This window comes from Ambystoma mexicanum, chromosome 8, assembly GCF_040938575.1.
Source record: "Ambystoma mexicanum isolate Mex_15411 chromosome 8, UKY_AmexF1_1, whole genome shotgun sequence".
Taxonomy (NCBI): Eukaryota; Metazoa; Chordata; class Amphibia; order Caudata; family Ambystomatidae; genus Ambystoma; species Ambystoma mexicanum.
This window is the reverse complement of record NC_090929.1, coordinates 901478228-901496801: the sequence shown is the minus strand read 5'-3', so window position 1 is coordinate 901496801 and position 18574 is coordinate 901478228. Positions and strand designations below refer to the sequence as shown.

The following is an 18574-nucleotide window of genomic DNA, read 5'->3' as shown; positions in this document are numbered from 1 at the left end:
GGCCAAACAGATAGTCGGAATGAATGCAGTTTAAGGGGGACAGGCAAGAGCACAGTGCAATAAATGTAACAGAAGCACATTGCAGCAAGACAATTTCAGCGCAGATACACAAGTAGCACAGTGAAAGTAGCCTAGCTTTGTTTTAGGTACATGTTATTTGGAGCGTAGAGTAGTAATAGGCAGAACCACGATACGGCGTACTGTGAGTAGGTATTTGGGTCGGTTGTAAGGTGGTAAAATGCATTTTACCACTTTAGGGTGAACTGCATTTCTCTTTTCTTCTGCGCTCCCTCTTTTCCAACTGGTTGGTCATAGATTACAAATATGAACCGTACACAAAACCAGTGCAGGAGGCAGAACATACCTAATCAGACGTCAAGTAGACAAGTTGAGCAGCACTTCCTGCACAAATTAAGCATTCCTTCTAGGGGACGTGTCCAGTGAATAATGCTTAATGGCAGCCAAAAGAATGATCCAAAGAGCAGCTTTGCAAATTCAGGAAATGGGGACATGCAGCAGCACAGCCATCAGTGCTACCTCATCCCTGGTGTAATGAGCTTGAAGTCTCTGCAGAGTTTGCTCTCCTTTCAGAGCTTAAGATTTAGAGATGCATTAAATTGTCCACCTAACAAAAGCAGCTTTGAATGCCTTATGGCCAGAGGAAAGAACACCATAGGTTACAAAAAAGACAATCAGCCTGTCTAAATGGTTGAGTGCCTTCTATATAAAATATATGGTGTTTTTTTAGTTTTTTTAATTTATTTTAATGGTATGGTTTATTTATAAACTTTTTCATTATAGGAAGAAGTGTTTTTAAGAAGAATGAAATATGGTGTTCTCGCAACATCTAAGTTAAGGTTTCCTCTAATCTGTAAGAGTGGGGCCTTGAAATGAAGACTGGGGAGTTGATTGCTTGATTGAGATAGAACTTAGTAACCATTTTAGGAAGTAATGACAGAAGAGTTTGTTAGAGAATGTTGTCCCTATAAAACACTAAATAAGAAGCTTCGTAAAACAATGATTGGAGTTTTCCTATTTAACTAATGCTAAAGACTAGGAAACAGTTTTCCATGTAAGAAGATCAAGGTTGTTAGTTGCCATTGGTTCGAAGAGCATGCTCATGAGTGAGGACAAAACAACATTTAGATACCACTGATGGATAGGCTCTCTGATTGGAAGATTTAACTAAAGCGGACCCTCAAAGTAATGCTTAATGGACTCATTAGAAAGAGAAAATTAAAGTTGTTTCTATTCAGCTCACATATTTGATAATTAGAGCTTACAAGTGCCTACTAAACACTGTGGTAGGTCAAACACAGGAGACTGACGACTGGGCATTCTTAAAGGCTCTCACATTTATTAAAGTAAATGAAAATGCCTCATCTAGCCCTATTTCAAAGGTGGAGCCCTACTTCAAAGGTGGAAGTTCCCTACTGTACAAGATAACAAAGGGATGCTCGTCAGGATGTCTTATATAAATCTACCTAATCCTCCGTCCAAACCTGTGCTATCCTACTAGCTAGTCCTACCACTAACTAAGGGAACAAAAAAGGATTTAGCATAGAGAAGGGTTCTTACTCCCTTTTCTTGGCTTGTGCTGGTTGGTGCATGGCCCCCCTCCCCAAATGTCTCTTTTGAATCTTATTCTCTTCGGTTTTTCCTCAACAGTTCAAAAACAAATTTGAAATGTCTCTTGGTTTCTCTCCTGGTTTGGAGACCTTTTTCCATTTATACAGTTCACAACAAAGTTTCTTGATTGGTTTTCTACAGAGTAGGGGCCACACAAAACCTTGTTGAAGATAAGAAATATGTTTCTTAAGTGTACAATTTGACTCTGCAGATACTTGAATTCAGGTTCACCCCCTCTGGTCGTTTCTCATGGTTTCCTACTCTGGTAACCCCCCGTGGGTTATTGGGTTCAGGTTCACCACCTTGGGATGTTTCTCTTGCTTTCTGCCCTCTGGCAACCACTCTTGGGTTATTGGGTTCATCTGCATCTGCTTGGGGTGTTTCTCGTGCTTTCTGTTCTCTGGTAACCTCTCATAGGTTATTGGATTTAGGTTCATCCCCTCAGGGTGTTCCTCATGCTTTCCGCTCTCTGGTAACCCCTCATGGGCTATTGGGTTCTGCTTTATTGGCTCTGTTAGTTTCTTGTGCTTTCTATTCTCTAGCCCCTTGTGGGTTATTGGGTCCCGCTTCACCCCCCGTGTGTGTTTCTTGTGCTTTCTGTTCTCTTGTAACCCTTCATGGGTTATTGTGTTCAGGTTTAACCCCTCAGGGTGTTTCTCATACTTTCTGCTCTCTGGTAACCCGTTGTGGATTATTGGGTTCAACTTCACCCATTCAGGTTATTTCTCGTGCTTTCTGTTCTCTGATAGCCCTGCATGGGTTTTGGGGTTCAGGTCCAACCCCTCAGGGTGTTTTCTCATACTTTCTGCTCTCTGATAACCCCTTTTGGGTTATTGCGTTTAACTTCACCCGTTCAGGTTATTTCTCATGCTTTCTGTTCTCTGATAACCCTGCACGGGTTTTGGGGTTCAGGTCCAACCCCTCAGGGTGTTTTCTCATACTTTCTGCTCTCTGGTAATCCCTTTTGGGTTATTGGGTTCAGCTTCACACCCTCTGGGTGTTTCTTGTGCTTTCTGTTCTCTGGTAACCCCTCATCGGTTATTGGGTTCAGGTTCCCCCCTCACAGTATTTCTGTTGCTCTCTGCATTCTTATAGCCCCCGAGGGTCCTTAAATACTCTATCCAGTTTCTCAATGCTCTTACTCACTTCCAGAGTGTGATAGAGCTCAATCACCCTCCTCCCTCTCTTTGGCGTGATCCACTTACCTGCTTGTTTGCGGTTCTCTTCTGCCAGGGTGGCTGGCAACTGCCCTTCGCAGGTCATCGGGTTCCCTGGTTGTGCTTCTTCATCTGAGCACTGCTGGTTGGGCACGCTGCTATGCTTCTTCAGTGCCACTTCGGTCTCTCAGTGTCAGAGACCTCAGCGTCTTGGGTTTTCAGCCCTATGGGTCTCTGCAGTATTACGCAAACTCTCCACCCACCTGCCTCCAGTATACCCTGACGTTGTGCTGTAGTGCATGCAACTGCAGAGCGCAACGTTGCTTCGGCTGGCTCCTGCCACCTGGCTTGTTAGCTCCTCATTTGCTCCTCCCCTCCATGTAAGGGACTCTGTATTTTTACTTCTGTCTCTGTAACTAGAGATTCATGGAAGGGTCAGCAACCAAACCAGGCACCCCTATTGGGATCCTGCTTGCCCTGTCCCCTAGAGACTATCATGCATAGCCGACTCACCTCCCTAGTCCCAAAGGGGGGAACTCCCTCTAGGGGCGAACAATGAACTCCCTGGATTTGCCACAACACCTGTGAAGGCCACATAAGAAATGAAAGACTTGGCATCATTGATGGAAACTTTTGAAATAGGCTTCAAACCATTTCCAAAAAACCAATGACAGAATCTTAGCCATTTACTTTTGTATTCTTTTTTGGAAGATTATTTTCCAGAATCAATCATAATTAGGATGTTTCCTTCTAAAATATTAAGAAGGGCAAAGACTTCTTTTTTCCTGTTACTATGCTTTTAAATAAAGCAAAGATATGAAGAGGCGAATGGTTATTTATTTTGCTTTGAATAAGAGGTCTGAAGTCTACGGGAAGTGATACTGACCTGCGGATTGAAGGAGAAGAAGATCTGATAATTAGATTTGAAGTGGCCAAAACGGAACTATTAGAATCATTGTCAAGCATTTGTTCAATTTGAATCTGAACAGAATCAGAGGGAAAGGAAGGATGTCATAAATGGTCTTTTGCTAGACCTGTCTTGAAAACAGTATAGCCCAGGAATATGATATGATATGGCATTTATCATTTATAACGTGCCTATACACAAGTGTTTCAAGGCGCGACTAGGCATGGGTGAGGGAACAGAGGGAAGACAGAGACAATGATCTTACTAGGCCAGGTGTCATTCAGATCTTGCAAGTGCACAGGAAAAGGGAGAGATCCATTATCCCCATTCTCGACATAAACTGGGCAAAGGGAATTGAACGGTGTCACAAATAGGTTTATCTGTGGGACAACCCCAATTATTGAAGATTTCTCCAGCAACTGACAATGTTAGTGCCCACTCATGTGATACATGCACAATTCCGCATAGTGTGCTGTGCCTTCACATTTTCCTTGCCTTGAAAATGATATACAATCACAAAAAGGTGGTGTTGAGAAGCCCAATTCCGGATGTAAACTCCAAATAGACACTGGCAATGGGTATTATCTCTTGCTTGGTGGTTGGTGAAACCCATTGCTACTGTGTTGTCTGTAAACATTCAAGCCACCTTTCCATGAACTGAAAGCAAGAAAGATTTCATAGTTAGAAAACTGGCCTCAATTTTAGGACATGTTTGGTCCTAACAGTTTCAGAGACCTTGTATTGCATTTACAAGCAGTGAGCTCAGTGTCGGTATTGTGAGGAATCTGTGGTTACAATAACCTTGACCTGACCCTGAAAGGGAAACCTTCCATTGTATTTTCTGACTTAACCTATGGAGGAGACAGTTCCACATGCGGGGACAGATGGTACCAAACTCATGAGATGAATGGATTTGGGCAAAGCTTTATTAACCGTCAAGTTGTGCATGTCTGCTCAGATTGGTGCAAAGGGTGCAGAGCTCTTCTTTAGTACTTCTATAATTTTCTTTTTTATGAATACGCTATCCAGTACCAAAGCACCAGTGGCTTCCTCACCAAAGGGCAATAAAATCTTCCCACCAAGAGGTAATTGTGCCTACCTATGAGAGACACTCCCTATGTAGAGAAATTGGGGGATTGATGGCCAGAACCAAGATGTGAATTCCCCGAAACTGGAGGTAGGACATTCACTGCTGAACTGATAAATCACTGTGGTGCATGTACCTGTGGAGACACTGAAGCCCTCTTGCTCATGTTGTGTCTGGCAAAGCCTTCCATTGCCTTTGGTACCTGAACTAGCTGTAAAGTTGAACGGAGTGGATTTTACAGTGATCTGGGGTGAATTCCTACACACATAGCAAACACAATCATTTGGTTGAAATTTCTGAGGTCACTAGACACCTGGATTAGCCCCCGTAAATTGTGTTCTTGAACTGATGGTCTGCTTAAAGCCAGTCTTGTACTGAGTGCTACAGCGAGGGGCACCAGCAGTTGTAAAACTATTTGAATAAATTAGGTAACAGTCCAAAAAAGATCTTCCTGGGATGATGGTGACCCTGAAAAGGTGGCAGTGGCAGATAAAAAGATGGAATCCAAAAGAGAAGGCGAGGTTGAGCACAGCAAATCTAGACTGGAAATATTGGTAAAAAACAGAAACGGGTATGGCGAATAGTGACAGGCGGGCAGAGGTAGTGGGGACGGTGCACTGAAAGATACATGCACACATAGGCCCTCCCAAATGCAAATTAAGTTTCTTAAAGTGGTTGTGTACCTTTTGGAACAGGTTTTTCAAACACATCTGTAGATTAATGTGTTCACAACCATTTGGGAAGGAGGCATAGCATGACAGAACTGACACGTGGCTCATACGGTGTGTATACCTAATTTAAAAAGAAGACATGTCTTACCCATTTATAACTCATTTGTGTGACTAGACCCTGAGTATTATGTCAAATTCTGGAGATTGCATCTTCAGTATAGAAATTGTAGATTGGAGAATGTCAACAGGAGAACTACCAAGATTTGCCAAGGTCCGAAGAACTTGTATGGAGAACGACGCAAGAACTGTATTCTGCTCAGGATGGGAAGATCATGCAGCAAGGAGATAGGACAGAACCTTTCAAACGCATGGAAAGGGTCTGCAGAAGAGCGGTTGAGCATTTCCATTGGAGGTTCAAAGAAATGATAGTAACTGCTGAGAACCCCAATGCAGTGACGTTTTGGGAGCACAATCTAGAATAGAACTCAAAAACACATTTACAGATTGAGTATATGGGTAACAATCTAACAACATATACAACTAATGCAATATCATTAATAGAAGCATTTGCTTTAGTATCACCTTTAAGTAATGTTTAATAAAGAGATTACAAATTAAATAGAATTTGCTTACTATATGACTGACGTGGTCTAGATTTACTGTTTACAACGCCAATATAAATAAACTCTGACTGTGTTATTTGGATGTGGTTGTGTGAACAATGAGCTGCACTGAATGCTAACATTTTGTTTTATTGAAATGTTGTCTCTCAGGGACTTTTGTCTTGGGCTCTGTCAACCCTGACCTCTACAAGTTCCCTGAAGACAGCGACGAGGGTGACTTCCCCGAGGGCAATGTCGGCCGTCTATGGTTCGCCCTGGAGTACGAGCAGGAAGCTGAGAGGCTTCTTGTCTCCTTGATCAAGGCAAGGAACCTGCACTCTCCCTCGGACACCTGCAGCCCCCTTGTGAAACTCTACCTCCTTCCTGATGAACGGCGATATCTGCAGTCTAAGATAAGACGAAAAACTCTCAACCCGCAGTTTGATGAAAACTTTGTTTTCCAGGTAAAAAACTTTAGTGTAATAATGAACACCAAGTGAAGTAGACCACCAACATGCAGCTGAAGATCAGTGTGCCTCTGGGAAGGGTAACCTTGTGTTCAACGGGTTGGGTCTGAAGCTAAGGAGTTGTAAGGGCATGCCCTATCTTTGTGTCCCATCCGTGTGCAAGGTCCTTGAGGTATCTGAGATCCTTCACATTGCCTGAGATTTGCAGACATGTTACTCCCTTAAAATTGTAAAGCAATGTGCAAGCTCAGAGGGCTTTTACAGGTATTACCCATTTATCAATTGTTTGAGGCATAGATTATGATCCATTTAGCAATGATTTAACTTGAGCATGCTTAACAATGTTTTATTAGCATCTCCTGGAGCCAACGTCTTAAGATTCGCAATCACTAGGAACAGGTAGTAGGGCATAGAATAAGGAAAATAAGGACACTTAGAAGACCATGTGAAAGCTATGTTAGAATCGTCATGCTTCACCTATTCAAGATAAGTCTCAATTTTTTGATCACAGTCTCCCTCTTGGTTTTATGAAAAACACAGATAAATATTTTAGACAGTTAAAGCAGGCCAGTAAGTATAACTTGTGTACAGTGGCATTGACAGTCATGCAAACATATGGAAAGATTGGGGCTTAAGGGATAAACAAATTAGATTTAAAGTGATTTATTATTTTTGTAAAATAAAATACTGTAATTTACAAGGAACAAAAATAAGAAGCTGTGATTTTCAACATCGAATATATGGAGTCTGTTTGCTCACGATTTATAGGGGCAGCATTGAGCAGAAGGACATTGAGTGTCTCTGCCACCACCTCATTACACACGTTCTAAGAATGCATTTCTGTCGATTTAAATATTTCCTGGCTGGGCATTCCTTTTGTATTTTGCTTATACTGAGGAGAATAGCACAGGGGCAACACGTTGGTCTTGGAAGCAAGACCATGCTGAGCAACAGAGGTTTGAATCCCGGATCCGCCCTTAGAAACCAAACTCAGGTATGGTATTAGGTGCGTTATAAAAAACAATTAAATAAATAAATAAATACTACCCCGGCCCTGTTGGGGACCCCCTCAAGTTTATATTGTGATGAAGTTTGTGTACACGAGGTAAGGAAGAGAAATTAATAATCACGATGTTGGCTCAGCTGAGCATTAGCCAGCATAGATCTATCTAATGTCAGATGGTGGAGAGGCAGTCAGTGTGTGAACTAAATAGAGGGGGATACTGATGCGGAATGAGAAGATGTGTTCCTCATCAAGAAAGAAGCAATAGGGAAAGCCGAATAGAAGATAAAGTTGCTAATGTTGTGAGCTATAGTGATAGGAGGGGTGGCCACTCATGTAGTCTAGAGGGATGCCAGCAGGAGGTTTTATGGTGGCAGCTCTCTTTAAGAACCACAGTATGGACCAGACTTGATTGGGGCGGGCGGGGGGTTTGGCCAGGAGAAGGGAAATGCAGGGTGTTGAAACGGTGTAAAGGAGAATGCTTTGGTCTAAAGTCATGAAGGTCATGAAGGTGTTTGGGAGATAAATAAGGTTGTCGACAGAGGAAACATGGCTGTTACCAGAACTGGTAATGTAGCTCAATGGGATCGAGCATCAGCTGGTTGTTTCTTGAGTATGGGAATGGCTAATGCGGAATAAAAGCAGAGGTAGGTGCAATAGGAGGCACCACTTTGGTGCCAGTGGGGAGGGATGAGTTGAAATGATTTGGGGGCATTGAATAATGATAGAGAGGGCTATTTCATCTTCAGGTCCATATTAAGGGTTTAGAAGTGAACTTGTCTGGGAAGCAATGGAGGACAGACATGGTTTCTGTTTCAATTGAAATAATGGCAAGGTAGTAGAAAGATGTTAGAAGTCAAGGAGAGTATCATTATTAAGGTTCATAAAAAAAGAAAAAATGGAGGGCTGAAATGCTGAGTCATCTTTTTTGAGCCTGTGGTGTGCTGGCTACTCACAGATCTCTGCTTCTGATGCTCCACGCACTGCTGAATATGGTGGTGAAGAGTTGTGATCATGGAGGGAAATGATACTACTGGTCATGGAATACTGCATGCACACCTCTGGCAGTGACCACAAATGTAACATTTCAGATCCAGTGTTTTCTCCAGCCATAAGGTGCGCTGTGCTCAGGATCATGTTATCCACATAGGCAGAGCAATCATTAGCGATGAGTGTTGGGCATGGCAGATTCCCAGCATGCAGTGCTCAGGATCATGTTATTCACGTAGGCAGAGAAATCATGATTGATGAGTATTGGGCATGGCAGATTCCCAGCATGCTGTTGTAGAGAAGCAGACGTATACGTCATTAATAGAACCCGCCCCCTCAAATCTGACATACCGGATGAAGAACAAGAAGGCGCTGTGCATGAAACCGGTATCAATCCAATACTGCTTTGGGTGTATGAGAGACGATATGCACTCAGACAACCATATCAAATGTATCCTTGAACTGAAGCGGGAGCAGGAGATTTGCAGACACTGCTGAACATTGAAGAGCTGTAAAAGAAATCTGACTGGTGTAAAGTGATGTCATAAGACGAAAATACAATGACGCACAGAAACGATATAAGAATACTTACAGAATGTAGACGTAAATGAAGAAGCAAAGTAAACATATATACGAGTGAGAAGAAACCATATATGCAAAGATGATATGTAACCAGAGAAGTAGTAAATGTATAGACGCCCAGGCGCAAGGTAGATGAATCACATAGAAGCTTGCTGGAGTAGCAAATACAACACAGGTAAAGTGGCCATGTTGAGAAGATGGACGTCGTTTCTGGATAAAAGTAAGCGAGAAGCTTGAAGGAGAAAGACGAGGGTTGCAGAGCTGACAGAGGCTGAAAAATGGATTTGCAAACCAACAAAGGTTATCTGTTGGCCAGAGATCAAGGATGCCACAGCAAGCCGCAACTGCAGGGTGCACTGGGATTCAATGAAGATAAGCAATATACACAGGACATATTTCTCTTAGATAAAGTAAATGAGAGAACATTTATGAATGCCAAGTAATGAACAATTAAAGATGCAGAAAGCATATGTGAGACGAGCAACCAAGTCTCCAGAGGCCGAAAAAGGTAATGACACCTGACATAATTGAATCAAATAGCACCAAATAGAAAGGTGAGATGGACAAAATCATGGGGCCTCATTCCGAGGCTGGAGCTATCCATGGAGTAAAGAGCACCATGGTAAGCAACCATGGAGCTATTTACTCCATGGATATCCGGCATGGTGAATGGAGTAATTACCGGTCCATTCCAAGGTTGGAGGGACCGGTAAGTCCCCATTCACCATACCGGTTCCCCATCCCCATTCCTGCTCCCATAGGGCTCAATGGGAATGGTGAAGGAGTAAATTACGGCACCGTAAATTACGGTGCCGTAATTTACTCCAAGGTCCCTTTGCGGGTTGGATTTTTAACGCCTGCTAAAAGCAGGCGTTAAATGCCAACCCGCAAAAGGGAACTCGGAATATGGTGATAAGTGTTAACGGTCACCGTTGCCATTAACGCTGACCGTTAACCCTTACCTCCAGCCTCGGAATGAGGCCCATGGTCTCTTCACATTTGGTGCAAGACCAGAAAGCATGGCCTATTCATAAGCCCGAGAAACTCCCCTTAAAGTTCCAGGGAAGAGAACATTCAGCTTGGTCAAGTACAAAGAAGAAGCCTTGGCTGAAGGCTTGGCTGATAAGAGATGTAGACTAATTTGGCAAGTGGGCAGTAGTCTCACATTGTTCTCGCAACCCCGGTTTCAATTTGCTTACGTGCTGATAACGAGCCAAATGTCCATGGTTGCGAGAGAATGCCAACCAATCATGAAGGCCTATTCAATGGTGAGCATACATTGTTGCAGGGGGAAATCTGCTGCTGTTATGGTGCTATAATCTGTAGTATACGTAGTTAGAGGGAGGTTCATGGTATGCCTGCCATATGAGGGGCAGCCAATCATGTTACTAACACCTGCATAAACTATAAGTAGATATGTTCCCCTAACCAATCCCTACGTCCGATGTGCCACATCGGATGACGTCATAAATGACGCACATCGACAAATAAAGCCTTTGTGTAATCGAAATGTAACTGAGAGTGTGTGGGCTACGATGTGTTGTTTGCCAGGTTTCCCTACTTTATTGTGCTGATAAAGTAGTATTTTGCCATATTGTTTGAGTCAGTCCGGTTATTTGGGTCCAAGATAATTTATTATGGTAATCCCATTCTCCGCATAAAGACGCCCAAAGGTGCTACTGCACATTTTGGTAGCAGATGATGGTTCAAATCCAGACCCTCGGATGCTTGACATCTTCTACCATTATCCGGAGGACTGCAGAGTTTCCTGTGGACAGTGTCAGTGCAACACATGTGACCTGAGTCAGTTGGCAGGTGCCCCTTTGAAGAAATTCCTGTCAGGTCCCCACTGGCGTCCAGTGGACTGAAGGTGAAGTGGTTGATTGGGGATGAGTCCATACTGCAGGGCTCTATGAATAACGGATGTAAGTAAAAGCATCGAAAAGTGGCAAATAAAAGGGAAGGCCTGTATTACATACATATATGAGAGAGAGAGAGAGAGAGAGAGAGAGAGAGAGAGAGAGAGAGAGAAACATAACAGGATTTATTAGAGAAAAGGAGATACCTCAATACCTGTCCTCAAGGAAGCAGCAGGGAACACACCAAACTTTGGAATGGAATATTATTTAAGGGATTCCTACACCCAAAGAAGGGTTTGCGACACACTCCAAAATGGAGTAAAATAGAGATGAGATACTTCTATCAGGAGAATAAGACAAGACAATCATAGAAAAAGTGTGCACACAAGTTTGCGGATTTGCAAAAATATCAGTGTAAAAATATATTGGCGTGTTTTGTATTAGTGGTGATAAAATAGGTTGAAAGCTTAAAAACTATAAGAAAGATAGCAATAAAATTTGACGAAGTTATTGGACCCTAGAAAAGCACGCCACTGGCGCCATTCAAACATAGGAGGGTATTATTTAAGGAAAAATAGTATAAAATAAGATTCTTAAATCATCAAAAATAAAACAGGATAGTATGAATTGATAAACATTATAAATGAACAGATAACATGGATATTGTTGTATAGGCTTGGAAATTGTTTGGAGAAATTGTTTTTTGGAAATGGGCGGCGGTTGATGGTGCTGACCGGAAGTGGTTGTTGTAGTGTGATTAAATAAATAATAAACAAAAACAACGGTAAGTATTGACAGTTAAAAATGACTTGTCATTATGGGGTACACTCCCCTTTTACAGCTATCCAGGACATTACTAAGATACGCACCTAAGATTAGAAATTACCATGCTGAGTGGGTAAAAGGCACAACTAATAAAACACTCATGCAGTGGCCTCAAGAAGGCTCATTATCAAAAACGGTACTGCAACATATGACAACATATTTGTATGCTACATATACAGGGAAGAAGCTACAGAACATTTTTATATTTTAGAACTATGGAAGATGTATCAGAGTGAGAGAGAAGAGCCGCTTGAGAAGGAGTGGCTGCCCAATCAGCATAAAGAGGAGGATGTAACGCCCTCAGCTCATCTTTCTCCTCCAAAAAATGATAGCACAACAGAAGACAAACAGGGAATTTATCCTCTAAAGGATTTAAAATCAGTGGCATGGTATGTTAATCCAATATACGCACCACCCTGTTATAACAGTGAAGATGGAATGCAAGAAAGTAATCATAGAGAACATAAATATATGTCCACATGCGACGAACATAAAGAGCAAAGTGAAAGAAGGGACAGACAGAAAGTGTAACGCTCACCTGGTATCCACAGGGACGCCACCCGATCTGGCTGGACTGCTTCCAGCCTGGACCCACTCCCTCAGGTTCTTGTTCTGCCAAGGACCTAGTCTGGAATACAGGAGTACTGATTATAGCTTATAGTCTCTTTTCCACTGAGCCCATCTCCCTTGTGGACCCAACAACCCCCTTAGTGTTTTCCTCACCTTGGTTTTCGATATGGTGCGCTCTCCGTCCTGCTGTTCTGTGCAGGGGTGGGTCAGAATGGGTGCGCCACAACCAAGTTGCTTCAATGGTGCGGGCCCTGTGAGTCCAGTCCTGCTGTGACTCGTTTTCTCAGGTAAGTCTGTTGATTTGACAGCTTGTCCTTAATTGCAATTGCCCCTGTTAATGTCTTTCCTTCTCTTTCAGGAGCGGAAGGAGTTCTGAGGAAGCCATGCTGGCTGGGGCTGTGCTTGAGATGGTAAGTGAAAGCAGGGAGCACGGCACTATGTGGTTTTCTTGCCGTGTGCTGACCTGTGTTGTCCCTTTCTTGCAGGCCGTCGTGATGTTCCGGATGATGGCTGCTGAAGATGCAGAGCGGTGAGTAGATGTTGTTCGAATTGCCTCGGGGGTATTTATTTATGCGTGTTAATCAGTCTTGCCTTTTCTCTTGCAGGTAGGCGGAAGACCGAAATGGCCTTGAACAAGATGGAAGTTCAACTCAGGTAAGCGTGAGACTGCTGATGGTAAATGTGAAGAATAAACACTTACTAATGCTGCTTTTCTATTTTCCCAGGTTGCGGCTTCCAAGGAAGAGAGCGAGCGTTTGCCGAGAAGCGGGATGTTCTGGACACTGAAGCGGATGACGAGCTGGCTCGCTAACAGGTAAGAGTACTAATGATGTTCTTCTTCTTCTTGCAGGTGTCGGCCCGTAATGCTGAAGAAGATCCCACAGGTCATGGTGAGCGTCACGCTGCGAGAGCAGAGCAACGCGAAGCGTGTTCTCCAGCTTGGGTGTGGCTTATATAGCCTGCAGGTATCCCAGGTGCCTTCAGGCCAGACCACAACCTAAATGCTAGACCGCATTGGTTCAGTTCTGGAACTGAACCACGTGGGGGCAGCCATGTTGTGGCATTGCCATTGAGAGCTCCAGCTCCCCTTTCTGCCATATGAGGCTGGCGCCAAAGGTGCCAGGACTGACTCCAAGAGAGTCTTGGGGGTCAAGACTAGGCCCTTGGGGCCATGATGAGACACTGTGGTGCGGTCCAGGTGGCCTGACTGCCAGGGCGAGCGGTATTGGTAATGACAGCACTCCTCTCCAAGCCCCCTCTCAGGATGGTTTTATCTGGTCCTGGCTTGGTGGGATAATCACGATGGAAACGTCATATCAAATGTGGTGCATGGATGTAATCACAGGATTCCCATTCCTGAGGGCCATATCCCTTCCAGTCCACTAGGTAGTATAGTTTTGTTCTGACGTACTTTGAGTCCAGGATGTTTTTTACCTCAAATTCCAGTTCTCTATTGACCATTACTGGTTCGGGTGGTGTAGTTACCCGTGTTCCAGGCTGAACTGGTTTTAAGAGAGATACATGGAACACAGGGTGAATATGCATGTTGGTCGGCAGGGTCAGTTTGACTGCAGCTGGGTTTATAATAGATTCAACGATGAAAGGTCCTAGGTATCGTGGGCGAAATGTCCGGGTCCCTTTTATAGGTACATGCCTTGATGCTAACCAAACTTGATCTCCCACCTGGTAGTTGGGAGCCTTTTCATGACGCTGGTCCGCATATTTCTTTTGACGGTCTTTGGCTTCACCTAAATGTTCAATGGCCTTTGTAAAGGCCTGAGAAATGATGGTGTGTAAGGTTTTGATGGCCCCCATTTCCAGAGTCGTGGGGACGTCCAGTTCGGACGTGCGTGGATGTCTGCCGTATATTGTATAAAATGGGGTTTGTCCAGTACTGCTGTGCCGGGAATTATAATAAGCATACTCGGCAATCCACAACAAGTCCTTCGAATTCCCTTCTACTTGATGGAGCATACAGCGCAAGTATTGTTCAAGTGTTTGGTTCGTTCTTTCTGTTTGACCATCCATTTGAGGGTGGTGGCTAGTGGATAGTCTGATGTCGATTTGAGCCATTGAACAGCATTTTCTCCAGAAGTTGGATACGAATTGGGTACCTCGATCTGAGATCAGTATTGACAGGAAACCATGGAGTCTTACGATTTGTTCCAGGAATGTCTTCGCCAGACTGGATGCATTTGGGAGACTTTTAAACGGCGAGAAGTGGGCCATTTTGGAAAACAAGTCTACTACCACTAGAATGGTATTGTATCCTTGACTGGACAGTAGATCAGTGATAAAATCAAGTGATAATGTATGCCAAGGCGCTGGCGGAATCTCCAAACGTCTGAGGAGTCCAGCTGGTTTCTGCTTAGATGACTTATTCTGTGCGCAAATACCGCAAGAGAGAATTAATTGAATTACGTCTTTACACCCTGTGGGCCACCAGTAGTGTCAGTTCACCTTGGCGAGAGTCTTAGCAATTCCAGAGTCACCCTCAACGAGGGAATCATGATATGCTGAGATGACCTGTTCCTGAAGCTTTTTCTTGGGCACGAATAGATGATTCCTGAAGTACAGGAGTTGGTCTTGAACTGTATAGTGTTCTCCCCGCGAATCCCATTCTTGCAATGACTCAGGAGTCATCACATGTCGGACTCCTTGCAGTAATTCATCTTGAGTCAACGTGGTTGTAATGCCCAGGAGTTTGTCACTCGGGATGATGGCCACGGTGTCAGGGGTCATGTATACCAGTTCATCAGTACCCATGCGCGAAAAGGCATCAGCTTTTCCGTTTTTTACCCCGGGCCGGAATGTGATCACATAATCATACTCCGCAAAGAAGAGGGCCCAGCGTAGTTGTTGTGAGGATTGAGCCTTTGCAGTTTTTAAGTACTTTAGATTTCGATGGTCAGTTATCACGGTGATAGTGTGCCTGGCACCTAGCAGATAATGCCGCCAGGCCTTGAAGGCTGATTTTATGGCCAGGAGTTCTTTGCCCGTGATGGCATAATTGAGTTCTGGTGGTGAAAACTTGCGTGACCAGAAGGCTACTGGGTGTAGCTGACCAGTTTGTGGGTCCCTTTGTGATAGAACAGCAACCATCGCCATGCTGGAGGCGTCCGTTTCCACCAAATACGGAAGATCTGGGCGAGGGTGCCGTAAGATCAGGGTGGAAGTGAATCTCAACTTGAGCTCTCGAAAGGCCTTTTCTGCCTCTTCTGTCCACTGGAACTTCTTGTTGGACTTCCTTAATAAAGACGTGTTTGGAGATACTATTTGGGAAAATCCTGGGATGAATCGGCGGTAGAAGTTGGCAAAGCCCAGCATGCTCTGAATCCCTTTGAATGAACTTGGGGCTGGCCGGTTTAGAATGGCGTCGACTTTGTGTACATCCATCCGAATTCCCTTTGGAGTGAGGATGAACCCAAGGAACTCTACCTGGGTGACGTGAAATGAACAATTTTTGAGTTTTGCATAGAGGTAATGTTGGCGGAGCTTGGTAAGGAGGGAACGAACATGTTTGACGTTATCCTGTTTTTAGCTGATTATACTAGGATATCGTCTAAATGGACCAGGGCACAGACGTCAATCAGTTCTCTTAAGACATCATTCATGAAGTACTGAAATGCGGCGGGGGCATTGCAAAGGCCAAATGGCATTACCTGATATTCAAATAAGCCATATTTGGTACGAAACATGGTCTTTCATTCGTCCCCCTGTTTAATTCGGACCAGATGGTATGCCCCTCTAAGGTCCAATTTTGTGTAGATTTGGACGTCTTTTACTTGGTCTAACAATTATGGAACGATTTTTGACAGTGATTTGGTTCAGTGCGCGATAATCAATGCAAGTCCTCAAATCTCCTTCGTTCTTCGGCACAAAGAATAAGGGAGATGCTGCAGGTGACTTCAAGGGGCGGATAAAACCGTTAGCCAGATATTGTTCTAGATAGGACTTCAAATGTTGATTCTATGGTTCTGTCAGCGCATAGATCCGGCCAAAAGGGATTTGTGCACCAGGTATCAGATCGATCTGGCAATCGTAGGGTCTGTGTGGTGGCAAGGTGTTAGCTTGTTCCTTTTGAAACACATCTTGAAAGTCTTGGTATTCGCTTGGAAGGGTACCGATCACACCCAGGGTAATTGCTGCTTTTTCCTGGGCTGACGAGCTTGTGTTCGTTGACTTCCTTCCATTATAATAGAAAGTGCATGTACAACCTTCGTAAAAGAACAATTTCCTTGCACGCCAGTCGATGTGCGGATTGTGTGCGACCAACCATGGCATTCCTAGTATTAACCAGAACTGTGGTGCCTTGATGAGATCAAAAGCGATAGATTCTCGGTGGCCATCCTGACACAGGAGGGTTAGAACTGTTGTGCATTGGGATACAGGGCCGGAAGCAATTTCTGTACCATCTACAGTAGTCACTATCTCGGTGGTTGGCTTGGGGCAGAGAGAGAGCCCCATCTTTGCTGCAAGATCCTGGTCCATGTAATTTCCAATGGCTCCACTATCGATGTATGCTTCCACCGTATGCATCCTAGACGGCTGTTGGTGGTTGATTAGGATCACTGGCAATGCAAAATGAGAGGTCTGTAGTTGACTTTCTTCGCTCGACAAATGGACCCCTACATTTGCCGGGCATGACAGTTTTCCAACTCCTCACTCTGGTTTTCCTTATCAGTGGCTCCTACGGTCCTCCTAGGTGGCTTTACTGGACACTCTTTAAGGAAATGACCTGTTTTTCCACAGTATAAGCATAGCTGCTGTTCTCTCCTTTTGTCCCTTTCAGCTTTGGTTAAAGGAGGTCTTACCCCTCCTAGTTGCATTGGTTCCACGGAACTGTCTGCCGCTCTTAGAACATGGTCCTTCAAACGCATGAACATAGGATGAGTGTCTGGTCTGCTCCGATCTGCTCTTCGGTCTTGCAACCTGTGATCCAGTTGAACCACAATGTTGATAAACTCGGCATAGTCTCTTGGAGGATCCACTACTTGGGCAAGAACATCCTTTAACTCCCCCCTTGGGCCCCGGTGAAATAGCGTGGTTCTCTTTTCCTCCGGCCACCCTGTTTCGACCACAAGCCTGTTGAAGGTTGCTATATATGTCAATTGGTCTTGGTTTCCTTGACGGAGAGACAAGAGTTTGTTGTTTAGTGCCTGTCCGTGGGTACTATGGGCAAAGAGCTTTTCCATCTCCTGCTGAAACCCCCCAAAGTCACGTAGCAGTGGATCATCCCAATTTACGAAAGGTACAAACCAGTCCGCCGCACTGCCACTTAAATAGGACAACACAAAGACCACCCGAGTCTGATCATTAGGAAAGGCCGCAGGCCTGCAAAGAAAATGGAGGCGACACTGGTTCATGAAAGTCGCATACTTACGAGGATCCCCTGTGAAACGCTCCGGTGGGGCTAAAGGAATTGATCCTGGGAGGGTAATCTGCACCAGATTTGTCGGTGGTGCTGGTATTGATGGAACTATCCCAGGCAATGGGGCTTGTCCGGCCTGTGATTGAAGGAGTTGTCTACTCAAATCATCAGTATGTTCTTTGGCCACTATTAATTCTCTCCGCAAGGTGTTGGTCTCCTGTCTGGCTGAATGCACCTCAGCGATTAACCGCCCCAGTACCTGAGCTAACTGATCGGTTTCCGAGGTTTCCATGCTTGGCGCCCGGTGGATAGTAGTTGTGAGGCTTCGCGTTCTGTAACGCTCACCTGGTATCCACAGGGACGCCACCCAATCTGGCTGGACTGCTTCCGGCCTGGACCCACTCCCTCAAGTTCTTGTTCTGCTGAGGAGCTAGTCTGGAATACAGGAGTACTGATTTTAGTTTATAGTCTCTTTTCCCTTGATCCCACCTCCCTTGTGGACCCAACGACCCTCCTAGTGTTTTCCGCACCTTGTTTTTTTTTATATGGTGCGCTCTCTGTCCTGCTGTTCTGTGCAGGGGTGCGTCGGAATGGACGAGCTGCAAATGAGTTGCTTCACTGGTGCGGGCCCTGTGAGCCCAGTCCTGCTGCCACTCGTTTTCTCAGGTAAGTCTGTTGATTTGACAGCTTGTCCTTAATTGCAATTGCCCCTGTTAATGGCTTTCCTTCTCTTTCAGGTGCGGAAGGAGTTCTGAGGAAGCCGTGCTTACTGGGGCTGTGTTTGAGATGGTAAGTGAAAGCGTGGAGCGCTGCGCTATGTGCTTTTGTGCCGTGTGCTGACCTGTGTTGTCCCC

The 18574-nt window shown here is 44.5% G+C and overlaps 1 protein-coding gene across 1 annotated transcript in view; it reads left to right on the top strand.

Annotated features, from left to right (window-relative positions):
* Nucleotides 1–18574, top strand: part of LOC138472557 (synaptotagmin-15-like) — a 492423-nt gene that overhangs the window by 269351 nt on the left and 204498 nt on the right. The window contains exon 4 of the mRNA XM_069610789.1: nt 6225–6517. Coding sequence (XP_069466890.1) covers nt 6225–6517 — 293 coding nt within the window. The remainder of the gene's footprint in view (nt 1–6224; nt 6518–18574) is intronic.